The 26,522-nt window shown below is 34.8% G+C and overlaps 2 protein-coding genes across 5 annotated transcripts; both read right to left on the bottom strand.

Annotated features, from left to right (window-relative positions):
- Positions 1-765: 765 nt before the first annotated feature.
- Positions 766-6,482, bottom strand: LOC107420954 (uncharacterized). Of its 4 annotated transcripts, none has more exons than XM_025075238.3 (7): positions 6,208-6,482; positions 4,588-4,669; positions 4,273-4,449; positions 3,673-3,771; positions 3,064-3,306; positions 1,793-2,289; positions 766-1,177 (listed from the first exon to the last, which is right to left on the bottom strand). In XM_025075238.3, exons 2-6 carry the CDS (start codon positions 4,654-4,656, stop codon positions 1,813-1,815), a joined length of 1,065 nt encoding a protein of 354 aa, XP_024931006.3. In that variant the 5' UTR covers positions 4,657-4,669; positions 6,208-6,482; the 3' UTR covers positions 766-1,177; positions 1,793-1,812. The 4 variants fall into 4 exon arrangements, with proteins under 4 accessions (XP_024931006.3, XP_048331822.2, XP_015885534.3 ...); XM_048475865.2 differs by having other exon boundaries at positions 766-1,194; positions 6,208-6,481; XM_016030048.4 differs by lacking the exon at positions 766-1,177 and having other exon boundaries at positions 1,524-2,289; positions 6,208-6,481.
- A 10,984-nt stretch (positions 6,483-17,466) lies between these two features.
- On the bottom strand, positions 17,467-25,698 carry LOC107420965 (uncharacterized ATP-dependent helicase C29A10.10c). The gene is made up of 9 exons (XM_016030067.4): positions 25,492-25,698; positions 22,899-24,357; positions 21,953-22,141; positions 21,275-21,370; positions 21,017-21,179; positions 20,705-20,837; positions 18,858-20,624; positions 17,975-18,697; positions 17,467-17,866 (listed from the first exon to the last, which is right to left on the bottom strand). Exons 2-8 carry the CDS (start codon positions 24,265-24,267, stop codon positions 18,272-18,274), a joined length of 4,143 nt encoding a protein of 1,380 aa, XP_015885553.3. The 5' UTR covers positions 24,268-24,357; positions 25,492-25,698; the 3' UTR covers positions 17,467-17,866; positions 17,975-18,271.
- Between the last annotated feature and the right edge of the window lie 824 nt (positions 25,699-26,522).

Raw genomic sequence — 26,522 nt, 5'->3', positions numbered from 1 at the left:
ACCCAAAAATTTAAAAAAATAAAAACAAAAAATCAGGGGGTCTTTTGGTCCTCTGAACTTTGTTTGGTTCGTCTGAAAAATTCAATATCAGTAGGTTTCAGGAAGATTCAGATCCATTTCAAATGGGAAAATGGAGTATAACTCTGCTGGTTGTCACCATTTGGTTATTATCAAATCAAACTATTAAGTGATTGTTTGATAGAGTTTATGATTTTGCTTTTTGGTTTACAATTTTTTTTTTTTTTTAAGGTTTTACTTCAGTTTTACAGGCGCCAAACATCCACAAAATATATTTATGAATTGACATTAAATTGTTATTGATTCATATATTTATATCATTTAAATATAAATATATGAATTTTTAAATAAATAAATAAATAATATATCAAATATTTTTAAAAAGTATTTACCAAATAATATATGTTGATGAATGAATAAGTAAATTAAAAAAATAAAAATATTAAGTATTCACACAACTTCATAAATAAATTTAATAAATCTTTTGATAACTTTATTTTTGATAGTTTTTTAAATTATAGCATTATTGTAGTTAAATTTCTCACTTAACCAGGAACTTTAAAAATTATAGCTACACCATTTAAATGTTTTATAAAATAATTTTCATTTCTAAAACGTTAGATTTTTATTATTATTATTATTATTAAAAATGACTATTCTATCATTAATATAATGATTGATATTTTACACACAAAACACAAATATAATGATTAACATTTAAAAAAAAAAAAAATCAAAAAACCAAAATCATAAACATTACGAGTAAATATCAAATCGTAAAAATTCAGGGAACTTCTGTGAAAGAAACTGGTCAAAAAAGAGGGGGACCCATTTTCCTGGCCTAGTTGTTCCCCAGTTGGGTTCGATGCGAGAGCTCCAAATGACATGACCATGGAGAAGGAGAAAGAATGCTAAAGGTTTTTGTTTTTGTTTTTGTGTTTGTTTTTATCCCAGATTTATTCCAAGATATGCTTGTTATGACCTTTTGCTTCACAATCCCATCCATCATTGTAATACTCATCATATCATAGGCCTTGGGACCATCATCCATTTCCAATTTAACAATGAAAACAAATTAGGACCACAATTGCAATGAATGGTCCTTGGATGAACGTTCCTGAATCCCCCTGATTCCAACAGTTGCAGGAGAGAAGCAAATCTTTCACATTCATAGACCTGCCCAGTTAAGGGAACATGGTCCAGATTAGAATGATAGCATAAGATGAAAGGCAAACAAAGTTAGTGATGTTATGAATTGCCAAACTTAATGCAAAGAAAAGTGAGCAAGTAAATGGTTGCATATCTCAAGGTAGAATCTTGAAACTGAATACAGAATGAAGTTCCAACATTAAATTTAAACTTAAATTTAATAAATAAATAAATAAAACAAAAAAAACTGGTGTTTTTGTTTCAGAAGGTTGAGTGGGAAAGATAAGGCCCTGCTGCTGAACATAGAGTGATATAGAATTCTGGATAATGATATATCTTATGTGGAACATGGTACGTAATGTGACAAATAATTAGGAGAAAGCATTGTTAACATATAAGAGACATAGCACAGCTTATTATAAGAACCACATTTGATTAAATTGCATCTTGTGAAACCATCAATTGGGATGTCCACACCGCTTAAAAACACAAGTCAACAACTAAATTTGATAGGAAAGACCCTCTTTATTTCAAGTTTCAGAAAGGACCTGAATAAAAAGATTAGCAAGACTATAACAATAAAATACAGCCAAGTCATCGTAGGTCAAACTAAGATTAAACTCACTCTTATGTCATTTTCTCCACTTAGACAACTTCAGCAGGATTTCTGCTACTAGCAGCCACCGGAATACTGTTATCTGAAGAGAAAACTTCTGGTTTTGTCCCATGGACATCTTCAGTAGGATGTCCACTACTAGCAGCCAATGGCTTACTGTCATCTGAAGAGACCAATTCAGGTTCAGACCCACAACGCTTGGAACTGTCTGTTTTCTCGTTGTCAGAAGACTCTGAATCCGAGCCTAACTTGGTAGAAACGAAAGAAGGAATTTTGTTCAGTGTTGATTGTGGATCACCCCATAAAGCAGGCATCTTCTTGTCGTCTTCTTTCATTCTCTCTGCATATTTATTTATATCAAATGGTGCAGTATCATTTCCACCAAATGCAGATTCCAGCTTATCCATGTCAAAAAGGTCCTCCATTACCTTCTTCGCGTTAAGGTCATCTGAGTAAGCAAACTTGACTTTGTTGTACGTCTTTGGCTCTAGGAAAGGCTTCACTAACTGCAATATACAATCTTTTGGTGTCAAAAGCGGAAACAGTATCAAAAGTCAACATTAAATTGGAAAATGAATGGCTCTGGTATCATTGGCAATAAAGAATAGCCAAGAGACAGTATAAACCAGAGCATGATCCATGCACAATATCAGCCCCACGGACATAACATCAGCCAGAAGCAAGATATTGAACTGATGTATATCATCTGATAATAAGGTGGTATTTTGGCTGCAAATTTTTGTGAACTGTGCATGTTTATCGAGTTCACACAAGACTGAAATAAAGTGAATCATAACTGATTAGTGTGGATCAAATAATTATGTTTCAAATTTAAGTCAAGGTTTAAAAGAAAGTGACTAACCTTGATCAGAATCACAGAAATTATTCTACAATAGGACGAAGATCACTAGTATTTTGATATTTTCTAAATTTCAGATGGCACAAACATTTAAAACCATACCAAATATGTGGATCTAAATAATTTTAGAGTGGAAAAAAAATTAACGAGATCATTCCTACTACAAACTTATTCCACTTCATATAACCCCAACCAAATGTTTCTATCTAAAGAGAAAAAAACAAAAAACAAAAACAAAAGCCAATAGCATGCTTAGTGCCTTCTATAACTAAATATATATAACAGCGAATCAACCACTACATGGTCCTAATTTACCAGAAAATAATAATAATAATAATAATAATGTAAAACATTATGTGATCTTACAGAGAAAAGATATGTTGAACAACAATGGAAATCAACATAATAATAAGCATTATACCGTGAAGAATGGCTCAAAGAACTTGGGTGGATTGTACAGTATTGCAAGACCAAGGCGTTCTGGGTAATGATCTTGCAAAACATGGGCAGTTTCTTTAGTCACTTTCACTGAAATATGTGACATATTGAAGCCCTGAAAGTCAATCAGCCAAACCATCTTATCCTGGTGTGGCGGCAGATTTAAAACAGCATTCTCCATGCAATAAACCAAATACCTAATTTGACCTTTTGTTGACTTTGAGTTCTGCGGTCAAAACAAAAATTTGAAAATCAGCAACTCAAAGTAGCAAGAAATCTGTACATCGCAACAGATCTTATAATCAGTCTTTAACAAAATTTATGCAGGCACAAATAGGAAATTCTCACTAGCTCATGAATTTTTTCTTGCAAAAAGTATCTGCTAAAAATATTCAATATTTTTGGCAAGATAGATGGTAAATAGACAAATCATTAATGGTTTTTACACAGTGGATAAGAAGCATGACTTGTGGCTACATGAAGAACAAAATTGCTTCAATTAATATATAACAGTCACTTAGAAATCACAAATATATATATATATATATATATATAAAAATTAAGGGGTGAGGAGCGATTTTAGATGAAAAACCTGGCAACTAGGTCTCATTACAAGAACTGTTCTCCCATGCTTGTCAACATAATTTGACCTGTAAATTTTTCCAGTCTCTGCTTCTTTAGCTACCTCTTCCTGCATCACAAATAAAATTGCAAGATTATCTCATTGCTTACAAGTAAAATCACAAAGCAGGAAAAACTTATCCCAGCCTACAATTGACCAATTAGTACATTGATCTTCGGACTCGAGTAACTTTCCAGGTCTTATTAGCCATATGCAGCTTAACCTAACAATTTTATATGCCTTATGCAATAGATGGGACTGCATACAATTAAACGTCCAGATTCACTTGTTCTTTAGGGCACAGAAAATGGTACTCAGATTAAATTTATTGCTCTTAAAACTTGAATGCAGCACATCAAAGAAAAAAATATATAAAGAAGGATACAATCGGTAGAAAATATCAAGCCTCATCTGTTAGCTCATGCCTCAAAACCAAAGAGAGCAGTTAATAACCAAGTTACAGAAACCTAAATGGGCAGGTGATATACCAATCCATTCAAATTCGGCAGAACTCCTACCAATGAAATCTAACTATGAGAACACAGAGAGGTAAAATAAATGATACCATACCCAGCGAATCTCCTCTGGTTTATATTCCGACCTCCATTTTAAGGTCTCTTTGAGCATTTTAGTTGCCTTCTTGACATTCCAGTTTCTTGCTGTTAAATGTCTTGCAATGGATGCATCAGAACAATAAACGGATGATTTACCTGACAACGTCCCTAATGAACTTCTCACCTCGTTAATCTGGAAATATGTAAATCAGCTTGGTAAGAAAGATTTACTTCTGACTGTAATGGTAGCATCTTCATGCCTCAAACTTCCATATAAAAAGTAAAGGTACGTACTTCCAGATATGCTAAGGATGCAGATAAGTGAGAATACCTTTGCCTGCTGCTCTTCATACGTTAGAATCTTCTCAACAACATTTGAAGCGGATTTCTTTATACTCATAGTTCCAAGAAGACTAATAGCAGAGGAAAATTAAAATTTTAGATGTCACTATGTTGCTTCTGTTTCATGTCAAAATTATTTTCACAAGTAAAAATGAAATTCAAGATATTTAATACAAAGCAATTTGCTTTATTGAAAAATAAATACGTAAAAGAAATTCCTCAACATAATTTATAAGATAACTGCTCAAACAAGAACCTTTCCAAGTTAAATCCTTACCTATAATACTTTTGTAATTAAATAATTTCTTGTCAAATTAAAATAAATAATAAAAAAATGACCTCAAACTACTTGATTTCTTGAATAAGCCACAGACTACATAAATGAAAAATCAGAAGCATTGAAAAAATACATTGCGAACCACAAATGTATCCTCTCCAAAAGAAAGTCGACTCTTAGTTGCACAGTTTCACTTATTTCTGCGGTATATTAGTATCTATTAATATTCCAACTATAGCTTTCTAAAGTAGAAATACAACATGATTATTCATTTGTCATAGAAGAGGGAGAAACTACTAATTCAAGTACTATATAAAACAAAAAGACATAACAGAGATGAAAGATTTTGGAAATACATTCCACATGTTGGCCATCCCAATCTGAATATAGCTATTTCAATGAAATTTAAGTCATATTGTCGAAAACTTTCAGGTGTCTCTTCAACAATGCTGTTCCATATAACTATTATTCTTTCAAGAACTCAAATCTCAGAGTTTACACCATGTGTGACAGGATTAAATGTTTTGCCTAGGTCATTTTAGTTGGCAGGAGCATACCATCCCTTGGATTACATTCTTCTCTGCCTAGAGATTATCATTTAGTCCAGTCTTCACTGAATATTTAGGAGCAGTGCTCAGTTTCAATAGAAAATGCTACTAATATAATCCTAAAACATAGTTTCTTATGATCCCATCGTCTCCTTTTGGCACCTAGCAATTTTCTATTTACAAAATTGAAAGAATGCTCTAGCATCTCATTTCCAGTACAAATAATTCAGTCAATTCATCTTTCAGTTCTATAACACCTACCCTGCATAGACCTAGATCACATAAATAAGAAATATAAAATATAAATGATTTTCCCACATGAGGCCCTTTGGAAATAATTCAGAATATTTAACAGCACAACATTCAAATGGATTCAAAAACCATGATCCGTATACATGAATATGAACTTTTAATCCTATTGCCAATCAACTAATATCCTTCATATATGAAAATAAATAAATAAATAAATATATATATATATATATATATATATACATATGAAACTGAAATCAGCGTTTTCCGATCGGCTTTCAACTTATCCCACCAAACTATCAGCAAACTTAGACGTAAATACTAGGACTGTGCCATCAGAACCCAGAAACCATTTTCAACAAAATTATAATCAACCCAGTATTACATCAATAATGTCATTATCAATAAAAAAGAATACACACTCCACTGGGAATGAAAATAAAACCAACCCACGTAAACTACGTTTAAAAGACAATAATTAAAATTAGAAAAACAAGATCCAAAAATAAGAACACTAAAATGGGAAACAAACCTGAGTGTTTAAAAATATATATAAATTTATATGTTTGGATTTTTCACAGAGCCTGTTGACGAAGCAAGTGATAATCGAAAGGAGCTTCAGAGGACGGTCAGAAAGCATAAGGGGAAAGAAAAAAAAAAAAAAAAAATGGTCAAACAAGAAGAGGGTATTCCATAGGAGCAGAGTTTGGAGACGGGTTTGGATTAATTTTGGAAGAACCTTGTTATTTGGATCCACTCACTGGAGATGCTGGAAAATTTTGGATTTGGATTAAAAAAAAAAAAAAAACAAAACAAAACAAAACAAAAAAAAGTAAAAAAAAAAAAAAAAAAGCTGGGTTGATATAAATAATATAATTGAAAAACAAATATATACAGCATTTTTGGTTAGTGGGTTAAAATTGCTAATAACCATTTAAGTTTTTTAAATTTATTTTTTTTATTTTATTAAATTAAGCACGTGGGATTCTGGGACAATTTCCGGTGGTTCTTTTAGATCACTTTTATAGTTCTTATGATGCATTTAATGCTTTGCAATGTCTGAATTATCCTCAAATCCTTTGACAAAGACGGCGGCAAATGAGTAGAGTCGCAGTCTTAAAAGGACAATTTGTATTTGCAACAAATATTATTTTTGTTGTTTTGGATTTTAAAATAAATAAATAATTAAATAAAAGATGTAATTGAATTTCAATGGAAATATTTTAGGTAATTTGGTGAACGGTGGAAGATTCTTATTCAACAAAAGAAACAATGAAAGGTACAGCTAATCAGAATCCACCAATCTGCACAAACGTTGAACATACTCTTATTTTTTGTTTTCAAATTTCCCACAAAAAAAATCAAACAAATTAAACGTCAAAAGACAGCGCGATTTTGGAGTTTACATATATTCAAAACAAAATGCACGTTTTGGATCATGATTCACAACAGTGGATTCCGTCGAATATTTCTTCCCATATGCCCTGCTAAACACTTGATTAGTCTTATCTCTATTGTTACAGTCAGCTTTTATGTTCTTATAAAATTAAAAAGAAATTTTTAATTGTATTACCAAATGAATTCTTTCTAATTTTATTATAAATTTTTATTTTTATTTTTATTTAAAATTATTATTAAAAATATTTATCAATTAAATATATTTGTATTCATAAATATAGAATTGAATATTTCAAATGTATTTAAAAAAAAATTGACTAAACATTTTAAATATATTTAGAAATATGTGATCAAACGGTTTTATATATAAATATCTCATATATGTTTAGAAGTATACAACTAAATATCTCAAATGCATTCAAAAATATGCAACTGAACGTATTCAAATATGAACATCTTAAATATATTAAAGAATATATAACTGAACATCTTAAATGTATTCAAAAGTATATGATAGAACATTTTTAGATATTTATAATTTTAAGAGCGAACTCTATAATGAATATATTTTTTCATATCTAAAAGTGTTCTAATTAAAAAGAAAATTTTGTAAATTTTCATAACTATCAATTTCATCTAAAAGCATTGTGAATAATTTTCGTAAAGTGGTGTTTGATTTGTAAGCGATTTGTGAGAAAAAAAAAATTGACATAGTTATGATTCTATGAATTATGGATATTTTAGATATTAGAAATATTGTATGAAATTATTTTATATTTTTTATATATTTAAATGATACTGTGTAAAGAACAATATTGTATAGAATGTTTTAAAATTGTAAAAAGAACTTCTCAAAATTAAATTTAAGAAATAAAAAAATTTATTTTTTAATAATTTTCCTACCATTTTAGTTTTAAATTATTTCTAATTACATCCTACCACTTATTTGGAATTTAGTTATGATATTAAAGACAATTTCTCAAACGGTATATTAACACCATCTTTAAAATTAAGGGTGAGTACTAGCCAATTTTGATCAGTTTTTCACACCCAAAAAAAAGATCAGTTGGTCGGTTAATGAATTGAAACTTATTTTTCACCTTTAAAAATTGATCAGTCGATTCGATCGGTTATCGGTCAGTTTTTTTGTTTGAGTAAGTTATGAATTGGGCTTTTTCTACAATTTTAAAACAAAAAAACATATGTTTTTGACTTTATTTATTACTTATTTAATTAGGCCCTTGATAATAACTTATTTTGAACCTAATTTACAAATTTTTTGGGCCTTACTTTGGGTAAAATGACACTCAAAATAATGAACAATAATTATGGTAATGAAACTAAAAATAATTACTAGTTATGGTAATGAAATAAAAGTAATGACTAATAATTTAAGTTTTAGGATTTTAAATTGGTAAATTTGGTTTTTCAAGGAAAATGTGACTAAAAAAGTAAAAACTAAGAATGATAATCAATCAATTATTCATTTTTATTTTCTGAAAAAAAAAAAGGCAAATTGTAATCGAAGATGATTATGGTTATATGATTTCAATCGAAAGAAAGAAGATGAAGATGAAGATGAAGGAGAAGAAGACAGTGATGAAAGCCATTTCCCTTAAACTAACCTAACCTTTAAACTAAAACCTAAAAATTTGAGCAAAACAAACTTACAGATGAAGCAGAGATCAAAAGAAGACGAGATCACAGCGAGGGAGAAAAGATGGATAGATTTTGACTAGCGATTCATGAGATCGATCTAAGAGAGAAATCTATCTAAGAGATGGATTTGTGAAGTTGTAGGCAATAGATCAAGAGTTATGGACGATTACGATCCAAGTGAAGGGATGAAAAATGCTAAACACTCTTCGAAGAGATGAGTATTCAGTCTATTTCCATGACATTTGGTTTTTGAGTAATGGTAACCATTACCGATCGAAGCCCCATGATTGGTGTTGGTCAATTGACCCATCGGAGGAGGGCCAATTCTAATCATTGGTCAATGCAGGTCAATTGTTCAGTTTTCTCGATTTTTCAATTTTCCTACATACCCTTATTAAAAGTTATGAAATGGCTATCAGAAAAGCTATTTTTTGTTGAAAGTAACGGGTGTATTAAAACTAAAAAGAGCAACGTGCTAATAAAGTACGACTCACATTCTAGAGCTAGTCCAATAACCTCTCTCTTGAATCATAATCTAAACAAAAGAAAGAGATACAAGATCAAGATCCACATATCTCATAAAAGATTGATTACTCGCCCATTTACTAACAATATGGGCAAGACTATTACACTCTTTGGGGATCCAAGAAAAAGAAAGAGAATTAAAGATAGTATTAAATTCAAAAATATTTTTACAAAGGCTGAAAGCAAACCAGTGCGACCCCAACAAAAAGAAGATTGTAACGCTCTGAATGACAGCTTTTACATCACTCTCCAATTCAAATTTTCCTTCCATGCCAGTAGTAAACCTTAAAAAATATTAAAGATTTCATCAATTTTTTGGATATCAATAACCTCCTTGAAAACAAGAATTTTGAGAACATTTCCCTAATGATACCTTACTACCATCCCAGTAAAGCAAAAGCCTCTTTTCAAAGTAGTGTCTGCATGAATCTTTACAAAACCCCTTTGTGGACATTTCCATAAAGGAACAATGGAAAAAACCTGAAACTCCTTATCACTAGCTCCTTCACATAAAAGAGAAAAATTGAATTTAAAAACTTATTATGCAAAGCTTAGATTTTGTCATCATCAAAGCTTATAAAACCTTTATGAATCACCCCATTCTGGTTCCACCAAATCTGCTCAAAAATCAAAATGACAAATAAGAAAAGCCTATCCACATCATCTTGGAAAATCGAAAACCTCCCTATTGGATTACAAGTTAAATCAAACCAAGTCAAAAGATCATCTGAATTGAAATCATCCTAACGAATACCCCATGGAGTGGAAAACTACAGTCTCTTGGCCACTTGACAACAAAAAAAGTGGTGAATTTCGTTCTAAGGACATAAGCACCCATGAGGACAAAAAGAGTCAAACACTATTAAACCTCTATCCTCCATATTGGCTTTGAAAGGGATATCAAAATTAAAAATTTATTAGGTCAAAAACTTGTGGCACTCATGAATCCTACTCTTTTACAGCACTTTCCACACTTTTAACTACTCCTAGTCCTCTTCAGTCATCATGTAAGCTGACTAAACAGTAAAGGAACTATCCTTGCTGCTCATCCAAATAAAAACATCCTCAGCATCGTGGAATGCCCAAAACATTTTCTTAACATTGTTAACAATAATAGGATTAAAGAGCTTTGAAATCCTTTGCACATTCTAGCCTAGTCTGCCATTGATGAGTGAATCCATCATTCCAACCTACATTTCATTACTAATTTCCTTTAGAATTGGGAGGAAACCCGGATTATTGGGAATCCAAGAATCCTCTAGCTATTAATGGAATCACCTTTTCCAACTCTCAAAAAAGTTCCCTTTGAAATGATAGCTCTCAATCTTAAAATACCATTCTAATTCCACGATCTACCCTTAGGCTTTTTGCATTTCATAAAAAAGATAAAGGGGAAATATTCGGCTTTGAGAGCTCTCACCCATACCTTATTCTTCTCCTAAATGAGATCCCATCCAAGCTTACTAAGCAAGGCTTTATTCAAATGACCAAGCCTTCTAATGCCCAAACCTCCACACTTCTTAGGTCTGCAAACTTGATCCCAAGATATATTAGTGAAATATTTCTCTAAATTATAACTTCCTTTCCATAAGAAACGCCTTGCCAATTTCTCAATCTTATTATACCTCACCACTAGAAGATTGGAAGCAAACATACAATACATAGGAATAGCCAAAAGAATAGAACTGATAAGGGTATATCTTTCAGCCTAGGAAAGCAACTCCGCTTTCCAGCCTTCAAGCTTAGCTTCTGCTTTCTTCTTAAAGTCTTCAAAAGCAATGTTTTTATTTCTACCAATAAACATGAGCAACCCTAAATACTTTGTATCCTTGGAGATTTCCTTCATATTGAGAATGCTTTTACTCTGAGCTTTCCTCCTTTCTTTAACATTAGCGAAAAAGAAACACCCTGATTTAGAAGCATTAAAGCACTAGTTCACCTACAATAATTCCTAAGACACCTCATCGAATTCGGCATTTCATCTTGATTCGCACTATAAAAAATCAAAATATCATTAGTAAATAAGAGATGTGTGATGGTGGGCTAGTCCTTTTAAGCTTCACACCATGGATCTTCCCTTCTGACTTCCATTTATAAAGCATTCTAGATAAAATTTAGGGAAAAAAAAAAAAAAAACAAAGATGAATAGAAAGGAGAACAAAGGATTACCTTGCCTAATACCCCTTCCATTTTAAAGCACCCATAAACACTACTTTTGAGAAGAAAATCCATGGACCCAACAAACATATAACGCAGAATAAGAGTTAGCAATTTATCCTAGAAGCCATGCTTAAGCAGGATAGACATGAGAACCTCCTAATTAACTCTATTGTAGGCCTTCTACATATCAATTTTGACTCCAACAATCCCTTGAAAACGCTTTTTCTTATTCATAGAATGAATAATCCCATTGGCCAAAATTATATTCACTCCTATCCACCGACCTGTAACGAAGACAGAATAATTTGGAGCTATAAGCTTGTCCAACAAAGGTCACATATACATAGCAATTAATTTTAAAATAATCTTGTAAACCACATTACAAAGACTAATGGGACACACATGATTAAAGCTAGAAATTTGATGTCCTTTAGGAATTAAAACTACCAATTATTTATTCACATCCTTAGGTAATCAACCAGAATGGGAGACATTCGGCACCAAACTAATTACATCCTCTACAACGATGCTCCAGTATTTCTGAAAAATCATGGCAAACATGCCATCAAGAACTAGAGTTTTGATTGGGTGAATACTACAAACCACCTCCCACACTTCTCCAACTGAAGAACTAGCATATAGCCTTGTATTCTCTTGATCAGAAATATTGGGTTGAATAAACGAGTCAAGACAGGTACACTTCTCCACCACTTCCACTTTGATCAAACTTGAAAACTTTCCTATAAGAAAATTGTATCTCTACTTTATTATCAAGCCAACACCTATCATCATCTAATAGTTGTTATCATCAGTCTCTTTCAATTTGCCACAATAGTAGTATGAAAAAATTTTGAGTTTCCATCTCCTTCCACAAGCCAGACCTTTAAAGAATTCTTTCTCCATAGCAACTTTAGTCTACGTGCCATTCAACAAGTTCACAATGCAAGAAACCTCTCATGGAAAAGAATATCAACATAAGGGTATTGAACTTGCAAAGGCGCTAGCCGATCATCTAACTCCTTAGTGCGAGTCTGACAATATGTTCTAATCCCTTAGTCTCTTTGCTACTAAGTTTAATTCTGATCAAAAGAGGTCTTCCCGACTGAGATCTAGTAAACCAAGCATTTCCCAAAAAATGAAAAAGAGTGAGGAGTCTTAGGATGATCCAAAAACAAATTAAGTAAGATCAGAGTATGATCAGAGGGATTCGCCGAAAGATGAGACACCCCTACTTAGTTAAAATAAATTCTCCGATCTGGGCAAACCAAAATACAATCTAGCCTCTCCTTGGTTTTCATAACACCTCTTCTCCTGTTACACCAAGTTAAAGTGTTTCTGCAAAAACCCAAGTCCAAAGCTCCCACTTCATTCATAAAGTTTCTCAAAACGAAGTTATGCTTCAATGAAACCTTTCTACCTCCTAATTTCTCATCTAATAGAATAATGTTTTTGAAATCTCCTATACAAGCCCAAGCCGACTCCTCTGCCCACAGTATAAGTTTACTCTTTCTAGAACTTCCTTCTAAGGGAATGATCAACTGTGCAGTAGCAATACCAATAATTCTAAGAGACATCTTTCACCAGGTAAACATTAACATTAATTATCCATTGAGAATGATATAAAACCTCTCATCCCAGCTTATCCTTCCAAAAAATCACAATCCCTCCCTTAATATTGAGTGCACCAACAACAAAATATTTATTAAAAGGAAAAGACTTCCCAATATAAACTATCTTTTCCTTACTGACCTTGGTCTCAATAGAGAGCAAACCAAGGGGGAAGAACTTTCTAATAAAGCAATAGAGGCTTCTAACTATTGAGGATCTTCCTAATTCTTGGCAATTCCAAGAAATGGTTCTCATGGCGAAGGTGGGGGCTTGATTAGGCCTGCCTTCTCGGCCATTTGAACCTTTCCTTCCTAAATTAATGGTTGAGATCCTTACTCTGTCTTCTCTTGGGAACCACCACTCCTTTTGTTTCAAGCAATGTACTTCAAATGAATTTTGAGGGAACATGACGAAGAAGAACTTATCTAATTCAAATGACTTCTATCTTCACTAAAACCCTTGCTATTGGCTATCTCATCCCTTGGAGCATCCTACTAAGCTGAAGCATCTTGGCCCAAGTTAAATTTACCTTCCTCAATCCTGTGACCCAAATTCCCATCTCTTGAAGGATCGACACCGTTTGGATTAAAAACAATCTTTTTCCTAGCTAGTTTGGACCCTTTCTTTGAACCAAACATTACTCCTTTACATTTTAAGGTCGTCTTAGGCCCATCATGTTAGGTCAAGATTCTTACTGCTTTAAACTTTTCATGAAATTTGAAGTCATCTCAGTAGAAGATGCCTCTAATTCAAAAGTTTAGTCCAAAATTTGAATCCATAGATCAGAACAAGCCACGTTGCCCATCACATCAGCCCCTCCCCCTAACCTAGTAGGCCCCTCCTCTGGCTCACGTTCACCATCCCTCTCTTCCCTGGTTTCTGTTACCCCAACTCGTTCCCTAGTTAACCTAGCATCATCATCCCCTCCAATTTCAGCTTTATCTACTCCTGATCAACTGCATCTTTAGAATCTGTATTAATATCATCATCAAAGGAATCAAAGACTTCTTTCTTTAGCAACTCCACCCTCCTTAGATGACTCCCTTCACTCACTACAGTAAAAGCATCTAGAATCTCTTACCTCTAGTTTCTAGCTCGTTGGCTTGTTCTTGTGAAACTTCTTGATTTGCCCAAAATTTCACAGTTGTAGCAAAAATCCCTTAACCTTCATACATGAACAGGATCCATGTTCCTTCCATACAATCTTATGAAAGAAATCTATGAGCATTGGGTTCCTGATGTCAATCTCCACTTGTATGCACATATACTTTCTACTTATAATATTTGTTAGAGAAAAAGACGTGAGTTGGAGCACTTAAGGAAATTATCCATAATCCTGTTAGCATTCTCCTTCGTCATAAATTGAAGAGGCAATTCATGTATTTGAACCAAAAAGGATGAAAAATTGAAGACTATATCCCTAAGAAAAATATTCAAAGACCATTCTCTCACTAGAAGATGAGAGCCGTTATGTGATGACCAGTGTCGGTGGGTGCAAGAGGCATTGGCAGACTACCAGATGTCTAATTTCACATAATCCGGATGTAAAACAATAGATGATTCAAATATAATAATAATCAATCTCATAATGTCGAAACCTTTCAGAGTAATTGATTTTGAGGTTCAAAAGAACTCCAAAATTAAACTTGCTCAAGCGAGAGTAATTTTAAAATGGATAACCACCTGGAAAGCTCTGAACAAAAAACTCTATACCAAATATGGTGGTTAAATTTGGGACAATATAATCAAGAATGATAATTGCATCAGCAAAGACAGGGTGTTACATGTTAATAGTCCAAGCTCTTTTCTTTCAGATCCTTTTCCGATTAGGCACTATCTTGAAAGTGACAAGAAACGTGCTTACACCCAATTGCTCCACACTTACTAGGTTCTAAGTAAACCAAACCCTGCTAATAATCATTTGAACTGATTTTTTGGTGATTATTTTATTTGATATGACTTTCCCAACCAGTGAAATTTGAGAAATTTTGACCACTCCAGCTAAATTTGTTGTTAGTTGCAATTCTGATCCTTGAAAAATCATCTTCTTACTACTAAAAGCTCGATGCACATAGCCTTGCTCCTCCATGACACTTAAAACACTCAAGTAAAAGAATAAATAGCTCAATCATAAGCAGAAACCTTACTTTAATAGAAGGTGGGACAATTTTAAGGAACCGTTAGAAGGACTAATGTAAGTAGGGCTGGGCAAAACCCGACCCAAACCGACCAACCCGCCCGAACCGAATTATTTGGGTCGGTTTGGGTTGGTTTTTAACTGTTAAACGGGTCGGTTCGGTTACATATGTATTGAACCCGTGGTTTTCGGTTCGGGTTACGGGTGGGTAGAAAATTTACCCAACCCAAACCGAACCGACCCATAATAATCCAAAGGTGAAGGTTTAGTCATGAAATATGCATGAGGTCCAAACTGGCCCAAACCAAAAATACAAAAAATTGGGCTGAAAGTGAAGCTCATCATAAGGACCAAACCGGCCTAAACCAAAAATAAAAAAATTTGGGCCGAAGCCCATCAGAAAGCCCAACCCAGCCCAACCCGTGAACCCAACCCAAACCGAAAAATATTCATTCGGTTCGGTTCGGTTTGGGTTGAATGTAACGGTCGGTTCGGTTCGGTTTTGTACCCAACCCAAACCGAACCGATCGGTTCGGTTTAAAAAAGATCACAAAACCGAACCGAACCGAACCGAGCCCACCCCTAAATGTAAAGGGGCAACTTGTCCTCAGCTATTAGAAAAAACTTTATATATATGTATATATATATATATATATATAATAAATAATCTTTATTCGAGTGATTCTAAAAGCACCACTTAATCTAAAATTCATTTTTTTCAAAAAATTAAAAGTTTTTTAAAAAATAATTATTTTTTCCCCATAAAGTTGCCGTTTTGAGTGAATGGAAGTGCTGATAATTTGGATAGGCTCGTTAACAACAGGCCATCTGTTATCAAAAAATAAAAAATAAAAAGCGCTAAAACAATTTGCAAACCGCCATTTGTCTTGGTCAATAAAAAACAATGGCAGGAGCAGTAAAGTATTTCATCACCGGTGACTTCTTGATCAAAGAAAACAATAAATCTAAATGAAATTGTTTTTTAAACAAAAAATAATGCAAAAGTTACCAAAGTGAGTAACACCGACACAAAACTTTTTTTTATTTTTTATTTTTTTAGGACAAAAAAAATTAAAAGAAAATCATAATTTTTTAAAAATAGTTTCTCCTAAAGGAAACGATACTGGTCATACGGACTATGAAGCATACGGTTCTTATTTAGAAACAGCCTCCTAACACCAGTTGGACCATCAAACGGTCAGACAGAGCCACCAAGTGGTCTTACCAAATAGTCCTTTTTCTTTTCTTTCGTGCAACTTACGTTGGCATCACATGCAGTCTAGATATCTTTCTCTATATATTCAAAAACTACATAAAATTTATTGAGTCCTTTGTTATTATTTTATAGGTTAAAAATTAATATTTAATTTAAATATGAATGAGTAAATTTTAAATAGAATTCACATCTCATAATGGTTGTAGAATTAAATTTTCTTTTATAGATCTAAAAACTGAAATTTAAAAAATTAATTATTCTAATATGAATTTAATAATATAATTTAATAATATATTAAAATTTTATTTGAAAAGTATAAATTAATCTTATTCATTCAATGATTTTGAATAAAGAAAATTATAATGGTTTAGAATCTCGTTAAGTAAATCTTTATAAATTAACCTCATCTTGACATGATTTTGGTAAACAAGTTAGTATACCTAACATTATTGATTTTACCTTTTCAGATTATAATAAAAATTATAAATTATAACACCCTCCCTTCTAACTTTAATGTCAAAAATAATTATATAAATTTACAAAGAAAAAAAATATATTTCATCAAAAAAATAGAAAAATACTCTATTGATTTTAAAATATATAAAGAATCTGCAATACTTGAAACAAAAAATATAGGAAGTTTCTGGATCCATGTAGACGCCAAAACAGAACGTGGATAAGTGATTTGACATTTTGACACCATGGAGACAACATTGAAGCAAATAACAGGGTGTCACTGATCATCTTCATCTGGGTGGCTCCGGGTATAAAATATCCACAATGAAATTGTACCTTTTAATTTGGTTTATTTCCACATTAAAGAAATTGTGGGTTGTTGTAACTGCATCTATTAGATTCCATGCCAAACGTCCTCGTTTCCCTTAACATGATCCCAGGTTCTTTTGAAGCTCTGTTAGCCACACCACACTGCTATTGGGCTCTCTATATGGCTGATCTTGATAATTGGGACTGTAATCCGACTTCTGTCTATTCCTCTGGGAAACAATGCTGGCCGCTACACAAGGTAAATCCACGTATTTGAAAGTTTCCCTTTTTTCTTTTTGGTAAAGAAATCCGAGAGAACTACATAAAAAGAATTTATGAATTTTACAATTGAAGATGTATGTACAAGTCAGTTTGACACCACAAATGCCTCTTCAACATTAGGTTTCTCTAAACAAATTCTGTAATATTTCCCATTTCTATACAGAATTTTCTAGTAATGTTTATCTGTCACGTGTATAACAACAGGAATAAAGAAGATTCAAAAACCCCAACTAGAATTGTAGTCGTAGATAAACCCCCGTCGCTAGTCATGCCGACGCATTTGCACGTCCAAAAAATGTACATAGCATCTTTTCCAATGTGAACTTTCTACTTGAATTGCTAACCCTACCATACAAACAACCCCTCGTTTTCAATAAAAAAGAGGCTGCAGCTCAAGGCTCCCAGCAGATAGAAAGGTTGCTGACGCCAACAATGAGATTCCTGAGTTGACGAAGCCAATCATGAGATATAACTCAATGGTAATGGACAAAAATAAACGAAGCAAAGGTTCACAGTACCAAGTCTGCAAAAGAGCATGTAACACCTCACCTTCGAAGGCTGTAAGCTGGTGGATTAAGGGTGGTATGATTTTCCACTATCTACCCCCAAAAGCATCCAGCTCCTTGCAATAGATTATAGGAATCAATTCAACCAAAGCAGATATTCTGCAAAAGCAACCAGCTTTTGGCACAACTGGCCTGTTATGTCTCCAGCTCCTTCATATCACCATCCACAGCTAATGCTTTAGGAGCTTTCTAACAGGCATCATGAGCGAAGGCATCACAAAGAATACAAGCCATGAAGCTTCCCCTTAGAGCACAATCAGTATTCGACAATTATCAACACCTAGATTTCCCTCTTCGCCATAACACCAGAACTTTGCTTCTTTTGTATGCCATATTGCCAGGCCTCCCTAGATTTATCACCCGACTGGTCAAAGTCATCCAAGGAATTCTCCAATGGTGGCTTTAAGGAACGGTAATTTCCATTCCTAGAAATTATTGATGAATTTGACTTCTCATCATCTTCGGATGGTGTTCCTGATCTAGACTCCATGTGCATATCCAATGATCTATTTCTTGGTCCAGCAGACCTCAAACCTCTCATATTAGATAAAACCTTCCCTGGTAGTGGTGTGTAAGAAGGTCCTTTTGATACCAGCAAATCTTTGGGGATAGAGTCCATGTCCATGTAACAGTTCCTACCTTTGGCATCAGCAATCAATGCAGCCCAGTCATCAGATTTCATTAAAGAGGTAGCATTTCCCATGACCTGCAAAAACAAATTCTTTTACAACTTAACAGATCAATTAATCTAAATAAGACAAATCCTATTTGGTCTATATATTGGGGGACTATAGTGTGTCAGCAGTCTTAATACGCAAATGATAAAAAAGAATTAAAAATAAAAAGAAAATATAATTAACTCTTACCCAAAGAGCCCTTCTTGCACGGGTCAGAGCAACATTCATACGGCGAATATCCGCAACAAAGCCAACCCCATGATTTGAAGCGCGCACACAGGACATGATAATCACATCACGTTCCTGGCCTTGGAAAGCATCTACAGTGTTAATATATAAATCTTTGCCTTCTTCCGAATTAAGAACATCCTCAAACTCACGTTGGAGACATTTCAATTGCAGCTTGTATGGTGTAATTATGCCAACTGAGATTTTAGCCACCCCCAAAGATTTTGTGGTCCTCTGAAGATGCTCATATAGACGAAGACAAAACTGTGCTTCATGTATGTTCTGATACGAGACAGATCCACCTCTATGAGACTCTCTCCCATGAGTGATGTCATAAAATATGTAAGGTCTCAGTAAAGAATCCTTATAATATATCTCATCAGGTAAGTTAACAATACTTTCACTGTCAGTAAGGCGTCCTTGGTAGAAGTACCTTGAAGGGAAATCACGTATTTGAGGATGCATCCTATACTGCACAGACAACAACATTGTTGGGCATCCTGCTTGCTGGAATCTCTCAAAAAGGCTTCTACTGTATAACAAAGTTCCAGCTGCCTTGCTAATAACTGTTGCAGGAAGCTGCTGAGGATCCCCAACAAGAACACATCGTGCAGCACCAAGAGAAAGGGGAGGAAGAACACCCACTTCACTGGCTTGGGCTGCCTCATCAATTACTACCATATCAAAACCATGAGTAAGACGAGAGAACAACTTGCGACCACTGCTGGACACAGTAGTAAAAACAATCTCAGCCTCATTGGCAAAACTAGCCTCAAGATTAGCTCGAGCTTCTTCTAAATTGAAGTTGGTGCCAACTCGGAACTTGCCTTCTAAAATGAAAAGACGAGACAGCTCAACTAGAATTTTGTCCCTACCTTCCACAACCGCTGCAAGGTTCTGCAACAGTGCATCTCGGTTCTGGTCTCGAGCCACAAGAACATCTGGATCTACACCAACTGATCCCTGGGAACGAACAGTAGCAGCTGCAACAGTAAGATCTCTTTGAAGACTAGTAATCTGCTGCGACAACTGAGCTTCACGAGTTTTTAACTGGTGCATCCATCCATATATTTCCTCTCGACTCTTCACCAAAAGCTGTTCAGTTCTCCGCTCAACAGAGACTGCCTGGGCAGCACGTGTCTGTGAATCAACCCCAACACGGGCTACATCAGGACGATAAACTTTCATCTCACCATCAATGAATCCACGGTCAAGCACACGAGCAAGCAGCTCATCAGTAGCAGCATTAGAAGGAGCACAAACTAACATTCTAGGCTTTGGGCAGAGCTTTGGAAGAGTACGGAAGAGATTCTGGTCCATGCTTTGAAGAACCTCATCAATTGATCCCGTGGCCACATTGTCAGAGTTGCTCTCATTATCTTGCTTATAACTTTCAGGAGCTAGTTTCTTAAGCAAAGAAGTGTAATAATGTTGATACTGAACCAGATGGATGACATTTAACATTCCCCAGACAGTGTGTGTCTTACCAGTTCCAGGTGGTCCTTGAACAAGTGTGAAGGGCCATGGATCTTGCCTCTTTGTCATCCCACCACTAGTACCAGCAGCTGTATGCATAGCAGCCCACTGGATCGCTGCTAACTGGGGGCCATTGAAGGTTCTATGCAAATGATCAACAAAGTTCTGTGTGAAGCATTCTGGCATGGCAGGAGTCTGCTGTTCATATTTTGGGAAGTGTTCAGGACTGGGCTGAAGTATCGCAGCTTGCATCTGTAAAAAGAGATCTGTTGAACATAATATTGCTAAAATGTACAAACTAGAAGATGCACAAAAATGAATCTAACTACCACCTGCAAATTTAGACGACGAAATGCATGAAGTGCGACATACTCCCGCTGAGTGGTTGCAAGAGAACCAAGCACGGTCAGATACCAAATACTTTTAGGCTGCAGTTTTCTCAGAATATGATCATCATCGACCAAGCTGGAAAAATTGTATCCAAAAGAGGGAGAATAAAACAAAGATGTCAACATCATTGCTAAAAGAAGACAATAATAGGATAAAAGGGCAAGAGCATTGACAAAAAGACTATCACAATAATAGTCATAGATTATCAAAGCAATCTGACATATAAAAGGGAAAGATGGGAATTATAAAGTAACCTGTTTGATTCATATGAGTCCCCAACATAAAAATGAAGAATTGCCCCTGGAGGATCACGAGTGTCAATAGGAATATGTCGCCTGACGGTACCAGCCACCCGTCCACTGATTTCAGGCTCTTCATCATCTTCAGCTAAAGAAGAGGTGCTGCGCTTGGATCTGGCTGCTTAATATAACACGAATTAACATTAGTAAAATCAAACCACTTACTATCCAGAATTATACTAACTAAATAATAACTTTACTCTTGAATCAAACCTGATCCAGGTCTGGGGGATGAAAGAATAGCAACATCACCCTCCTTAAATGTCCACTTGCACTCATTTGCTGGTAGGACTACTACATCATACCATCCTAAGCCAAAGAAATTTAATACTTTAGTAGTTGGCAGAAGCAGAACAATAAACCAATTTATTGAATCATGCAAAATATAATATCCCAATTGGCAAAAATGTTTGAAATACAGCTCTATTTAAGTTTATTATTCCACCTTGATAAGAGACCATAAGAAAACAAATGATAATCACATGTAAAAACAAATGGACTAAGGAGAACCAAAACTTGTAAAACACCGGTTAACCAAAAAGATCTTTCATCCTTATAACAAAAATAAGTTTCCCTAGTAATTAGCAGAAGCAGAACAAAAAATCAAGTTATTGAATCATGCAAAATATAAATATCGAAATTAGCAAAAATGTTTGAAATTAAGCTCTATATTAGTTTATTATTCCACGTTGCTAAGAGACCATCAGAAAACAAATGATAATCACAGGTAACAACAAATGGACTAAGGAGAAACAAGAAGATCCTACAAGAACTAAAACTGCTAAAACAACAGTTAACCCAAAAGATCTTTCATCCTAATAAGAAAAATAAGTTTCCAAGCATTTCATAGTGTACCAACAAAATAATTAAAGATACTATTGCTCTTGGTACCTCTTTCTCGCCTGTCAATACCCTTTACTCGGACCATTACATGAGTATCTCTTGAAACTGTCTCAGTCAATTCCTCCCAAGTACTGTAAAGCTGCGCCCTGCATTCCTCAAACAGCAGTGGCTCAAATACTTTGACATACTCCTCCACAGATTCAAATCGACCGGGAACACACTGAAGCTCAGTTTCACCTGGGGTCAATAATTTCAATTAGTTTAACAAAGTAGCTATGCACGGAGAGAGAAACACTCAACCCCCTCCCCAAGGTAAAAAGAAGATAATATCAGAAAAATCAGATCCACATAAAATACAGGCAATGAAAACTATACTATAAGCCAATCACAACTTGAGTATTAGTTTACATAATCCAACTACTACCTAACAAGTGAAACCAGTTACATGGACTGGATTATGTAAATTATGACTGAAACCTCACGTGCTTGTACAAATGAAAAGACAAAATCTCTGATATAATTAACCACATAGTTTTCTTCTTATATTAAGGCTTATAGCTGGAGATACTCCGGATGCTTTGAATCTCATCTTAATAACCATAAAATTTCAGCGTTAAAGGAAAATTGACCCACTCACCTCCTGCCCCTAAAACAATATTTGCCATGAGAACATTCACACACGAGGCATATCACGGTGATAAAAATTACATGGTGAAATTGAGATAAAAACAATAAAATCATGTTAATTCAGAATCTCGATTTCACGCTATAATTGTCATCACCTTTGCAAGTCTTTTGTGTGTTATGAGTCTCATAGTGAAACAATTGAAGGGGCATGGAGCACTGGCAATTAAAAAAACCAAAAAAAAATAAAATAAAATAAAAAATCAAGGTAGTTATAAACACAAACAGTCCAAACTTTCCTAGTGTAACAAAATCGGAAAACAAATCATCAACTACCCAAAGTACTATTAAAAGCATTATCACATCGTACCAGGGTGATGCCAAAACTTTTCATTGGTGACCTCCCGGATAAGACGCTCCACTGACGTATCTTGGTATGAGTTATTGATTGTTTGCTTCTTGGCTGGAAGAAGCTTCTTGTTTCCCATTTTCAAATCCATAGAACTTTGACTGACCAGAGTTGGCTTCCTATTTGTACCCTGTGAATTCTTAAGTTGTCTCAAATCACTTGGCTGTTTCCATGAACTCTGTCTTGGAATTGGTGGTAGTGCCTCAGCAGCAACATCATTGTCACCATTCAGCCTCCTAGGCCTACCTAGTAATCCAGAATTTGTATCACCATTGCTTTCAGACCTCAATTCAATAGAATCCATAGTAGTTCCCCCTTCAACAGATAAAGCATCAACTTGTTTCTGTTCCTTAATTATTGACTGATTCTGCTTTTCTCCAATGCGTTCGGAAGAAGGAACAGCACGGACTTCCTTCACAGAACGAGTTGAAATACTTGACGAAAAGGCCTGTCTTCTTGGGGTCGAAGTTTTCATAGGACCAGCTTGCTTAACATCTTCCAAATTAAGAAACACGGTCTGCCTATTACGTTTCTTTCCCAGCTTTGCTTCATTATGTTGGTCCATCTTCCTCTTAACTGGATTATTTGCACACTTTAGTGCATGGCTAGCTTCAATACCCCTAACTTCTCTTTGTTTTGGAGCGAGGCCAGATTCCTCTTGAGAATCCATGGATACATCACCTTTTATATTGGTCTCCAAGTTGCGGCTGATTTTACTACTTTGATAATTGGGGATTGGATCTACTCCTAAAGAAGTATTACTGCTACTTTCATCCCTGGTAACTTCAGAAACTTTCTCACTCAAAGAACTACCATCACCACCAACACCTGAAGCAGAAAGAAACACTGCCCCTGACAATACTTGCTCTTGAGAAGCTTTACTCTGTTCTCGCAGATTACTGTTCTCGTAGGCATCAGCAGAGCCCTCAGCATCGGACCATTCTCCTTCTTCTCTCTCCACAGATGGAACATCTGCAGGACCAGAAACTAGTGATGTTACCGCTTTCATCTCCTCATTATTATTTGACTTAGAAGATGAGGCATTTTGGGAATTCTGATATCTCGCCTTTTTTTCAGCACCCACTTCATGGCCATGAGCAGATTTAGATCGAACAAAGGGCTGGAATCCAGATACAGAAGATGCATGTGAAAAAGCATGGTTATTTTTTATTCCTTGGGAGACTGAAGTTACAGCAAGCCCATCAGTAGTAGGGGGATTTGTAGATGGAAGTGCCTTTTGCAGCTGGAAGCACAAGACACCGTCACTCTCCTCGTTATCCTCGGTAGGGAGTTCATTGAGATCAAGTAATAGTCTTCCTCGAGAACCCATTTCATATGTAAATGCATACAAACAAACTATGTCTTCAAGCCGGTCAAGACGGGTTCTTTTATCTATCTAAAAGGCATTTGTCGTGTTTTCCTTCCAACAAGAATAGGAACATGACACGCAATTAGTGAGGTAATATGCAAGAATCACATATGATATAGACAGGTGAAACGGATTCCAGAAACCTGGAAGCTTCAAGAAAGCAATAAGGAAGGGAGGTCTAGAAAAGGCATAAGTTAACACTCTTATTCAAATCAGGATTAAAAAGATTATCCAAAAAAACAAACAAGGCACCTAGTACTAACATGAAAACTTACGAAGAAGGGAAAAAAAAAAAAAAAAAGTTCAAAATAAGCATATGACGCCCTGTGCTCATAAAATAATTCTTAGATTTTTAATGTAATTATTCAATCCCAAATACGAATCCAAATGTCTCACTATCAACAAAGTCACAATGCATGCTAAACGAAAGTCATATCACATGCAATTGCTACACAAGAGATTACTACCAAACCATACAAACGCTAACGCAAAGGATATCACCCCAACAATGGCAGCAAAAAGCACAATGTAGAACTAACACCTATCACAAGTTTGTAACTTCACAGAGATATTTAACCACGACAGAAACAAAAGCAGCGTAACAACAGAGGATCAACACACCTGATTACATATTAAAACCTGATTACATATTAAACAAGGCACCAATTACCATCATTTTTCACCCCCAGATCAAAAATCCCTAATCTTCTCCCACGCTCACCAATTCCAATAACCACAATCATATATTTCTACTCACATTAGAATTCAAAACCCAATCCTCAACCAACTAACCTAGCATTTTATTTTTAGGGTTACAAGAATCAAACATTCTCCAAATTAAATGAATCAAATTCTTTCTCTTTACTGGTCCAGAATCGTTTCCAAACCATGAAGAATCATATGAACCTTCAAAAACGACAGTCTACACAGTTCAACACAGATCGAATCCCAGTTATTCATTCACAAAGCGCACCAAAAAAAAAACAAAAAACATTTTTAGAAACAACGCATTTATCTCATAGTCAAACCCAAGATTCAGTATTTTTTCCAATCTCATTATTTATGCTACTGATCTTTTTTCTATACAACCTACAAAAGAAGAATTCCGAAAATAAAAAAATAAAAATAAAAATAAATAAAATATGATTGGAAATTTTCAAATACTGTAGCAGATAGAAGTTTTACCTCTTTTAGAGCTTCCCTCGTATATAAAAGAGAGACTGAGAAAAAAAATTTAGAATTAAAATTAAAAAACCAAAAAATTAAAATTAAAATTAAAACATAAGACAAAGCGACTCTATTAGGGTGGGGTTAGAGCAAGAGAGAGAAAGAGAGAGAGAGAGAGAGAGAGAGAGACGCAAAGCGAAGCGAGAATGCAAATATGAGGGAAAAGAAAGGGCTTGGTCACGGCTTTATATAGGAATTATCGAACCCCTATCACCGGCCGGGTTTTTCTCCCGGCCACCGTTTTTTCTATTTCCGGCTTTTTATTTCACTTACCCCCAACCGGAATGACACAATTACCTAAAAGCCCTTCCTGCCGTCCCTTTTTACACTGAAAATGGAGAGGGCGATCTTGTAATTTAGTCCGGCCAGAGATTTTAGATTAGGATAGTATTTCTGTTTTCCGTTTGGGTTCACGTGTACAACGCTCGCACGTAAGAATCTTATGCTCGAATAGCAAGTGCGTTGATCCGATCCAATCAGTGGGACCCATCAACGATGGTAACGTGTAACGAGCCCAAGGAACGATCTTGATTGGGTTTGATTTCGTGGCTTCTCTTATTTTAAAAGCATGACAATCGCCGGAGCTTTGCCATTTTCATGAACTATTTAGGACTGAATGGTCATTTCAGTTAGGTTCTCAAAATTTTTGGAATGTGCAAAGTACTAATCTCACGTGCGTCAATAGCGGATGAGAAACACAGTCCTATCTTACGTCAACAGGTTGGCCGTGTCGTGTACGCTCATTTCATGTTATATTTACAAGAATGCCACTGTCGATTGGAAACTGTATGTCACGTTCTACCGATGTACGTGAGCAAGTGAGGATAGCTTTTAATTATATATAAATTAGGAAAAACAATAATAATAATATTAAACCTCGCTCTATTCGCTTCTATTCCTTTTTTGTTGGCAATTTTTGCTAAAAAGGATTTCACACTCAGTCTTGTACAGTGTCATGAATTTTGACCAAACCCAATAGTTTTTCCCTT

This window comes from Ziziphus jujuba, chromosome 5 (genome assembly GCF_031755915.1).
Source record: "Ziziphus jujuba cultivar Dongzao chromosome 5, ASM3175591v1".
Lineage (NCBI taxonomy): Eukaryota > Viridiplantae > Streptophyta > Magnoliopsida > Rosales > Rhamnaceae > Ziziphus > Ziziphus jujuba.
The sequence above is the reverse complement of the archived record's forward strand: the minus strand, read 5'-3'. Positions and strand labels throughout refer to the sequence as shown.